Raw genomic sequence first — 10409 nt, forward strand, 5'->3', positions numbered from 1 at the left:
GACCGGGGCACGAGCCTGCGTCCCCTGCATCGGCAGGCGGACTCTCAACCACTGCGCCTCCTGGGAAGCCACTCTTAACATGTTTGTGTTCTCGCCAATTTGGCTGCTTTTCTTTTGCTTCCAGTTGCATTTAGTTAGAAATGAGGTGCACAGAGTTGATCTTATGTTCTGGGGCTGCTGCTGGCAGAACGGAGCGAGAACTCATGCTCAGCAAAGGGTGCCCCAGCCTGGCCCATTCTCCTCTTTCAGCCCCACCCTGGAGGAGATAACAGCACAGCCCACATCTCTGTGCAGCAAGGGGCACATCTCTGTGCCCCTCTGTTCAGGGCCCTGAACAAGCTGGTGGTGAGTGTCACATTTTAAAGGGGGCACAGCCCAAGGACCCTCTCTGCCTTGGGGTCACAGGTCTTGTACTGATCCCTGAGGCTGAGAAGCAAGAACAGAACTGCCTCAATCCCGATAAAACTGCCGTTGCCCTTTTCTCCATCCTCCCAACCAGTCCTCAGACCTGAAGGAAATAACCTAGTCTTGCATGTGAAGAAATACTTCTCTAGAATCCAGGTGCTAACATAAGATGTCGAAGTCCGCGATAATGGCGCGCCTCCTCCCTCCCCGGGGCCCCCAGGCCTCCTGCTGCAGTGGCCCCCTCACAGCACAGGCAGATTCAGAGGGAGAGGTGCCAGGCCCCGCTGCGGCTGAGCCCCAGCCTGAGTCCCTTCCCTTCCTCAGCCTTCCCACCCCCCGCCCAGTCTCGCTGCTGCCGACGAGGTGACTATGCCATGACACGGACACTCTGGCAAAGGCTGCTCTGACCGGGAATCTCCACAGACAGAGGGGCCCAAGCCCCAGAACTCAGTGTATGAGAGACGCCCAAGTTGCCACAGGTTCAGCCAGGGTCCCCTGGATGAGGCCCGCATGCCGCTGGCATGGTCTGTAGCACAGCCACCTCTCCCGGAAGCCAGGGACTGGAGAGCTGGGGCTGCAGACTCCCACTCAGGTGCCCCTCGCCCTGCGTCTGGCTTCCAGCCACCCTCAGGGGCTCGGATCAAACAGAAGACCTCCAAGGGCACCTCAGGGCAGCAGAGGAGTGGGCAGGAAGGGCTGGGGCCTCAGGGAGGGCCGTGCAGCAGCAGAGGGGTGTTCATCCAGAGAGAAAGCAGCCCTGGGACCCCTCGCTGGAGACGCTTCTTAGGCTTCGAGAGGGCTGCCCTGACCGAGGCTGGGGGCCCCAGGGAACCTGAAGGTGGAGCCACTTCTTGCTCTGGCTGGTTCACGCTTCTTCTGGGCTGCATGACCTGCTCCCTGAGGATCGTCTTCCTGGGTGCCCGTCTTGGATGTGGGTAGTCAGAGCAGAGAATGGGTACGCTGCCCAGCTTGCTAATGGCCCAGCTGGGGGTTCTGCTGCAGCAGCCACTCCAGGGTCTCCATGAGGTACAACATGCCATAGTGCTGGGCAATGTTCTGGAAGGTTCTGATCTGCTCCATGAAGACCTACAGGAATGACCAGTCACAGTGAGAACTAGTCCCAGAGGAGGCACAGGGATGCAAGGCCGAGACCCAGAAAGGGCCAATGGCCGAGGGGCAGCAGGGCTGGCTGTCCACGGGAGGCCCCACCTTGGTGTGGATGGTGAGGGAGAAGGCCCCGGCACAGCTACAGTACATGGCCATGTTGGTCTCCTTCACACCCCGGCACTTCAGGCAGATCTGCAATGAGAAGCAGCCCCAGTCAGGAGCCTCCCCGGCCCAGGCCAGGGCTGGCCAGTCGCTTGGCACCTGACAGGCTTCCCTCCCCCGTGGCCTTCACCTCAATTCTGAATAAAATCTGAGACTTGATAATGGGCTTTATCCAAACATCCCAACTGCTTCCCAACACTCTCCCGGTGGACACCCTACCCTTGACTCTGAGTCTGGGGCTCCCCCATCCATCACACCAGGCACCAGCTGTTCCCTGCCTGGACCCCAACACCTTCCTCGGGTCTTTGCTGAGATGTTCCCTCTTGGTGAGACCACTCCTCCATCTAATGCTGAAAGCCTCCCTTTTGCTCACACACTGCCTGTTGGTTCTCTTTACTCTTACCATCACTTAGTTGTCCTGTTTACTGTCTATCTCCCTCCACTAGAATAAAAAAGGTCCATGAAGCCAGCACTTGGCTCCTGTAGGTGCCCAACAGATGCTGTAGGAATGAATGAGTCACCTGGGCTCATGGACAAGGCCTGACCCAAGAGGTGGTTACCTTGGAGGAGCAGGTAACGACGCTGAGACCTGTGTACACCTCTAGTTTCCCATGGGTGCGAACTGCTTATCAACAAACCCTCCACCAACTGGAGGGGCGGTCGGGCTGGGTGCAGAAAAGCCCCAGCACCAGGCCCCACTGCTCACCAGGTCCTGCAGGGTGAAGGCCATCAATTTCTTCTGCAGGGCTTCCACCAGGGCCATCTCAATGACTGATGAGTCGTAGGCTACCTGACAGTTGGAGCAGAGCCACTGAGGCAGCACAGACCCATCCTAGGCAGAGAAGGAAAGGGACCAGGTCACCTTCCTCAGCCCCAGTATTGAGAAGGGATGGAAAGAGAAGAGCTCGTGGTGAGAACTGTGGCACTGCTTGCTCACAGCTCCAGGGCACACTCACATCACCAATGTCATCGCTTACGTGTTTACCAGGACAAGGCTCTGGCATGCGGCAGCTGAGTGGATTGAAAAGGGTGTTTGTTTCTAATTCACATCAAAGCTAGCTGGGGGCCCAGTAGGTGTAGCCCAGTAAAGGTGGAGACTGGGGTCACTTGACAGGGAGTACTGCAGGACCCCCTGATCCACTGATGCCTGGATATTACTAGCAAGGGGCCTGAGGGAGCTGGCCCACCTGAGAGAAGGAGGGGTCTTTGCACAGGTCCAGGTCCCGGCAGAAGTTACAGCTGCGGCAGATGACCTCAGGGAGCACGTAGGAGCGGCAGGGGTCTCGGAACTGGGCCTCCTCCGAGAACTCGCTGACATCTACCAGACGAAGCAGGTCTCGGTTTAGTTTGTTCACCTGGTTTGTGATGTTCGTGTCCAGAGACAGGACCTGCAGAGAACAAAGCCCAAGTCAGGGACAGCTCCCGGGGCCTCCCTGCTGCTGTTTGGACCAGAAAACCCCACAGCCAACTCTCTAAGCTACTGTTTCTCAGCATCATCTCAACTCTTCCTGCCTTCTGTACATCAGCAATTCCCCGACTCGGGGCCGTAAGAGTGGAGTGGAGGCCCCGCCCCCAGGCCTTGTGGTCTCTGTCAGCTCCAGGGAACTCTGGGGCACACCGAAGTGTGCTCTACGTGCTCTCCTTACTGGCCCCTTCTTCCTCAGTGACAGGCAGTCCTGAGTCTGCAGTCTCACTGTAAAGGGGTTGACTTCAACCTTCCACGGTGGGGGGCTCCCAGGCCAGCCGAGAAACGCCTCTGCAGCACACGTGTGTGTCAGTGCCCGCAGTGCTGGCGCTGGAAGTTGCTCCTGCAGAGCCACAGGAGACTCGTTAACCCCCCACCTGTAAACAAGAGAAGACAGCACGGGCATGTTTCACTGGCCTCTCCCAGCCCTACAACTCCTGTCCTAGCACAATGCCAAGAGCACAGAACCAAACACCACTTAGAAGACTTCTTTGGGAGGAGCGTTTATGGTCGATCTGAAACAAAGTGGGTGGATTTGCAAGCACATTTATAATGAGGATCGACAGCCTACTGGCAGTATTGTTTAAAATATGTACATTATACATGTCTTGTACGCAGGGAGAGCACTGGATGGAATTGAGACAGAAAAAAATGAAAGTGAATTTTTACCAAAACATTAAGGAAGAAGTAATGCTGATTCTACACAGTATCTTCCAGAAAACACAGGAGGGAGAACACTCCTAACGCACCTTGTGAGGCCAGGGCCACCCTGATACCAGCACCAGACGAAGATGGTACAAGACAACTACAGTAAAAAAAAAAACTGTCACGTACACAGACTCAAATATCCTCAACAAAATACCGGCAAGTTGAACCCACTGGTATCACGACCAAGTGGGATTTACCCCAGGAATGCAAGGCTGGATCAACATTTGAAAATCAGTGTAATTCACCATATCGAGACTAATGAATAAAAACCAATACAATCATCTCAATTGACACAGAAAAAGCCCTTAACAAAATTCAACATCCATTCATGATTAAAACTCTCAGGACAGGACTTCCCTGGTGGTACAGTGGTTAAGACTCCATGCCTCTGATGCAGGGGCCACAGGTTCGATCCCTGGTCAGGGAACTAGATTCCGCATGCTGCAACTAAAGATCCCGCACGCAGCAATGAAGATCCGGCGTGCTGCAACTGAGACCCAGCGCAGCCAAATTAAAAAAAAAAAAAAATCAGTGCCATTACAATAGCACCCAAACCATAAAAACCTGAGGTGCAAATATGTGCACTATTTTTATGCTGAAAGCTCCAAAAACACCGATGAAAGAAGCCAAAGACAACTTAAACAGATGGAAAGAAATAGTGGTTCATGGATTGGAAGCCTGAACATTAAGATATCGATTCTCCCTAAATTAATCCAAGACTCCAAACTCCAATCAACAATCCAAGAGGATTTTTTTTTTGGTAGAAATTGATATGCTGATTTGAAATTTATAAGGAAAGGCAAAGGAACTAAAATAGTCAAAATAATTTTGAAAAAGAAGAATAAAGTTAAAGCATTCACACTACCTGGTTTCAAGACTTATTGATAAAGTTACAGAAATTTAGACAGTGTGATATTGGAGAACAGATAGATATTCAGATTCATGGAGACCCAGAAACAGACCCACACACATATATATGGCCAGTTAAGTTTTGAAAAAAGCACAAACATATTTAAATGGAGTAAGGCTAATTTTTTCAACAAATAATGCTGGAATAATTGGATATGTTTATGCAGAATATGAACCTCAATTTATAACATGCACATTGCACAAAAATTAACTCAAAATGAATCAGACTAAATATAAAACCTAAAACTATAAAACTTCTAGAAGAGAAAAACTTTGTGACCTTGGTTAAAGCAAAGATTTCTCAGATATGACACCAAAAGCTCAACCCTTAAAAAGTGACAAATTAGATAAAAGTTAAGACCCTCTGCTCACTGAAAAATGGAATTTTGAAAAGGCAAGCCAAATTCTGGGAGGAAATATTTGGAAATCACAGATCTGATAGAGGACTTATATACGGAATATATAAAGAACTCTCAAAACTCAATAAGAAAAACAACCTGATTCACTTTGATGTACACCTGAAACTAACACAGCATTGTAAATCAACTATACTCCAATAAAAATTATTTTAAAAAGAAACAATTTTTAATAATGGGCAAAAGATCTGTACATTTCACCAAAAACACATGGAGAGCAAACAAGCACATGCATAAAATCTCCACATCATTAGCATTAGGGAAATGCAAGTTAAAACCATAATGATATACTACTACACACCTATCTGGACAGATAAAATCTTGAAAATCAACACCACCAAGTTCTAGTGGGTTGTGGAGCAGCTGGACTGTAGCTATATACCGCTGATGAGGATGCAAAACGGTGCCACTTTAGAAACGAGCACGACATGACCCAGCCAGTCCCCTGCTAGGTTTCTATCAAGAGAAATGAAACTTATGTTCTCCCAAAACCTTCTCTATGAGAATGTTTACAGCAGCTTTACTAACAGTCACCAAAAACGTGAAAACAACCTGAATGTCCTTCAACCGGGGAACTGCGGTTCTCCCACACAACAAGGGAGCAAAAGACTCAGTGATGGAAAGGAACGAAGCACCGAGACAAGCAATGACATGGAGGAGCCCCAGGTGCATTTTGCTGACTGAAGGAAGTCAGACCTAAAAGGCTACATAACCAACCATTCCACTCATGTGACATTCTGGAAGCGGTCACAACGCAGGGACAGATGACAGATCAGCGGTTCCAGGTTGCAGGCGAGAGGAGTTGAGCCCAAGGGGAAGCACAGGGGAGCTCTCTGGGGTGGTGACCGTTTTGTACCTGGCTGCTGATGGCCAGCCCTATCCATCTGTGAAAACTCGAACGACTGCACTGCACGGAGAGTGACTTACTGCATGCAACTTTTAAAAAGTAAATAAACATAGGGACAGACAGATCAGAGCGTGCCAGGGGTGGGGGACTCTGGTTCTGTATCCTGAAGGCGTGATTGGGTACCTCACGGAATGCACACTAAAATGGTGAATTTTCCTGTACGTAAATTATACTTGTTCTTTTAAATATGTATTTATTTCTTTACTTGGCTGCGCCAGGTCTTAGTTGCGGCACGTGGGATCATCGTTGCTGCATGTGGGATCTTCAGTTGTGGCACGTGGGATCTAGTTCCCTGACCAGGTACTGAATCCGGGCCCCCTGCACTGGGAGGGCAGAGTCTTAGCCACTGGACCACCAGGGAAGTCCCTGTAAATTATACTTTAATAAAAATAAAACTTAAAAATTCTGAAGTCTACCAAGGAATTAAAATGGTACACTAAACCATTTCTTCACCACAATCAGAAGTCAATTGATCACTGTGAAACTGTGATTTGCTGGGAGGTAATTTAACGGACAGTAAAATGCTCCGTAAGGGATGACGCCGGCTGGGTCCTCATCTGGTAATATTATGCCATCGTTTGATGCAGCCTGCCTTTCCCAGAAAGGCATTTAGCATCCGAGCAAGCTCTCCTCTTAGGTTTCACAGCAGCCCAGATGTTTTGGGAGCCCTGTCCAGTTCCTAGTCTGGCCCACCAGCCCCACGTGATCCACGAGCACCTGCCATTCCACTACTCACCTTTCACCAGCACTGCCAGGTCATCCCTCCCCAGGGTCTCTGCATCCCCTCTGCCCATGGCCAGACCCTCTTAGCCCCAGTGGTCTCATTCTCAGCCCCAGGCCCCATCAGAGGGCCTTCCTCACCTGCCCCGCCCCCGAGCCCACCTCTCAGCACCTGTGCTCTCTGAGCTCACCTGTCCCTCACTGACTCGTGCCCCCTCAGCGGATTGAGAACAGAGGTCTTTCCCACAGCGGCTGCATGGAGTGGGCACAGTGGGTGTCTCTGGAAGAAAGGAGTGACCTGCGCACACGTCAATGGGAGTGTCCTCACCTTGCACACGTATTTGATGAACTCCAGAGCAGGGTTACTGAGGAGCAGGTGAGAACCGGGGAGGACAGGGAACATTGCTGAGGGCTCAGCCGAGCTCCGAGGGCCCGTGACCTTCTTCTGAAGCTTCTGTGTGGCGGTGAGGAAGTTCTGAGCGAGCTTGTTCGCCACATAATCTTGTGAGAAGGTGATCACTCCTGGGAAGAGAAGTGACACCATGCCTGCTCCCTACTTTGCAGGGCGAGCGCAACACCGAGGGAAAGTCCCCTGAGGAGCACACAGTGGCGGCCCCCGCGGCAAGGGCGCTCACCAGGTAGGGCTCCGGCCTCCCCCTGGGCCTCCTGGGAGAGCTGGCTGGCCCCCCACCTCCTCACAGGGGTGCTGCCCGGGGCGCTGCGCCTCAGCTCCTCCTTCATGCTGTGGTACACGGCCACGATGTACGCTGCAGAGAGAGGGCAGGCTCAGGCCACAGGCCCCAAGATTCACCATTGCCACCAACATCCCAGAATCCGGGGGCACCCCGTGGCTAGTCACACTGCCGGCCAGACTGGCTGAAATGTCATTAGTAGCGATGATTCTATTTGCTGCACTGAGATGAGCCAAAGTCAATCAGAGAAAAGGGGACACGCAGGGCACTCGCTGACGCCCAAACTCAGGCAACACGCATCAACCTTCACACTGGACGGCGAGACAGAGGGCTCGCCTCGACCCCCAGGCACAGCACACTTCTCCAAAGTCTCCACCAGGCCCACACATTCCAGAAGAGAACTTAAGAAAGCAAAGGGCTCAAAGACAAGTCGACAAAATATAAATATAAAATAACCACAACGGAACTACCTGTGTCGCTATGTACGTGGTGCACCTATGTCTACATCTATGAGTCTGCTGACAATTTAATTTATGATTTAATTTATGATGCTCTTCATCAACTGTTCTAATGATTAGCTCTGAATTATAACGGGTGTTTAATCTACACACTTCGTTTACACATCAAGCTAAATAATTTGATTTGTAACACTAAACCTTTTTTTTCTTTTTTAAAAATTTTTGTTGGAGTATATAGTTGATTTAAAATGCTGTGTTACTAACACTAAACCTTTAGACCCAGATGAAATATAGGAGTTTCTTACACCATAAGTTGAGCCTCAAGGACCAGCCAGTGGGGCAGTCGATTCAGGAAGTGTCTAAACTTTTCCACCTGGTGTTTACCTTGATCACTATATGTACACACGCACAAACCTCAGGGGCAGGGCCACGAAGGCTTCGTGACGCCCTGGGGAGGGCAGCCTGCCTCACGGTGAGGTTCTGCGAGTGGCCGAGGGTCTCCTCTCCGCCTCTCACAGTGCTGTGCAGCCAGGGAGCCCTCAGGGGCCCCCGACTCTGGGCGTGCTCCCACCAGGGCCACGTTATTCCCACTGCGTGGCTCAGACGCGATGGAGGGAGGGTGTGGACGACTCACCTGAAACGATCATGAGGAAGTAGGTCTGGCACGAGGCTGCCTGCGGCAGGAACTGCAGGATGTTCCAGTTGTTTTCCAGCAGGTCCTCGACATCCAGCTCCTGTGCACCTCCCTCCTCCTCTCCCTCCTCAGGTTCCTCCTCAGGCTCCTCCCCCTCTGCTCTGCCCTCTTCGGGGGAGTCTTGCTGGGACACAGAGACAACCCCTGTCACGTCTGCGCACAGCAGTACCGCCCAGCGGGTGCCCTGTTCGCCCCGAGCCCAGGTGAGATTCCTGCAGGACGGCTTTAAGAATAAGGTCATTTATGGAACGTGCCTGGTGCACAGAAGCACTCAGTACACAGCTGACTGCTACTCTCGTTTGCTCTTTCAGAGGATTCACTTTAAAATTATTCAACTCCCACCTCCCAGGAAGGGAAGAATGTTCAACATCTGAACTCTGACGGCCACCATCCTTCAGAGCAGCAGCCACCACTGCCTTCCCTTGACCGTCTACATGGCCTGCACTTCCTTTTCTCCCATCGTGGTCTCAGTGGTCCTCCCAACCCCAGCACCAAGGGCAGCCTCTGTTTCCTATCTGCTCTTAGCAGCACGGCTCCTTCCTTCTGAGGCCACTCTCCCTTTGATGCCTGAGGCCCCATCCCCCCAGTTCCCCTACCCACTGGCAGCTTCCTCCATGGGGACCTGCCCTGGGGGGACTCAGGCCTCTCAACCCACGCTCACCCCCAGGTGCTCTCAGCAGCTGGGATGACCCCAAGTTCCCACCCCCGGCCCCTCCCCTGACGCCCCTGCCACCACCTGACCTCTGCATCTCCACCTTGTGCACGTCAAGCAAACATCAGGCTCGGCAAACACCACATGCCGCAGCCAAGCACAGCTCCCCTCTCCCCATACTCGCTCTCCTGCCCCGTCTGTCGGGGTTCACACACCCAAGCACAGGCCCACCCACAACCTACTTGCCCAGACATTGCCCCTGTGCCCCCGGGGTGTCACTCCACATTCATTCTGCTGGCCCATCCACTCCACCTGCAATGCCCACCAGAGTCCTTCTCCAACTCCACCCTGCCCCGCATATCCTCCCCTGGGCCAACACTAACTGGGCTCCACTCAGACCTTGACCTCCTGCGGTGCTGTCCACTCAGGATCCAAGTGGAAGTCAGGCCATGACACTCCCCCACTCAGAATCTCCCCATCACTAAAAGCCAAGTGTCCATCACAGCCCTCAGGCCCAAGTGGCCTGGCCCCGGCCAGCTCTCTGCCCACACCTGTGACCACTGTCTCTGCCTGTCCCGTAACTCATGGTAGCCTCACACTGCAGTTCCGTCACCCCCTCAGAGGACTCCTCGACCTCCCCATCCAAATCAGCCCCTCCCCCGTGGCTCACTCTCTATCTCTATCCTGCTTTTTGTTTACTCCGAGCCCTCACCATTGCTGACACTGGCCTCTACATCTACTTGTTTGCTTGTTCGTAATCTTTGCCCTCACAGACTCCGTCATGACCGGGGCCTAGAACCGTGTGCCTGGCACTCGGCCTGTGACCCTCAAGTGTACACTGAAGGGACAAATGTGGACCCCTAAAGTTGCTTCAGATTCCAACCTCTGCTATCTAAGACTGGTTACCTCTTACCTCTCCACAGTGAATACTAGATGGAACATTTCCTTTGATTCCACCATAGTTAGAGGGATCCATCCAGAGAAGAAATTCCCAGCATCGAGAGAAAGAAATTGTCAAAGAATGGAAGATCTCTTTAGAATGGATGCTAAAACAAGCAAAACAGAAATTGCTTAAATGAAATCAATAGTTTTCCCCTTTTTCCCCACTTTCCCT

At 52.0% G+C, this 10409-nt stretch overlaps 1 protein-coding gene across 1 annotated transcript in view; it reads right to left on the reverse strand.

The window, feature by feature from the left end:
• Window positions 1-1377: 1377 nt before the first annotated feature.
• The window catches only part of POLE (DNA polymerase epsilon, catalytic subunit), a 55758-nt gene continuing 46726 nt past the window's right edge, over window positions 1378-10409 (reverse strand). The window contains exons 42-49 of the mRNA XM_007456676.1: window positions 10209-10341; window positions 8584-8767; window positions 7435-7566; window positions 7128-7321; window positions 2862-3062; window positions 2381-2506; window positions 1615-1704; window positions 1378-1491 (exon numbers count right to left, since the gene is read on the reverse strand). Of these exons, the coding sequence (XP_007456738.1) occupies window positions 1378-1491; window positions 1615-1704; window positions 2381-2506; window positions 2862-3062; window positions 7128-7321; window positions 7435-7566; window positions 8584-8767; window positions 10209-10341 (1174 nt within the window). The remainder of the gene's footprint in view (window positions 1492-1614; window positions 1705-2380; window positions 2507-2861; window positions 3063-7127; window positions 7322-7434; window positions 7567-8583; window positions 8768-10208; window positions 10342-10409) is intronic.

This window comes from Lipotes vexillifer, unplaced genomic scaffold, assembly GCF_000442215.2.
Source record: "Lipotes vexillifer unplaced genomic scaffold, Lipotes_vexillifer_v1.1 scaffold1529, whole genome shotgun sequence".
NCBI classification, from domain to species: Eukaryota; Metazoa; Chordata; class Mammalia; order Artiodactyla; family Lipotidae; genus Lipotes; species Lipotes vexillifer.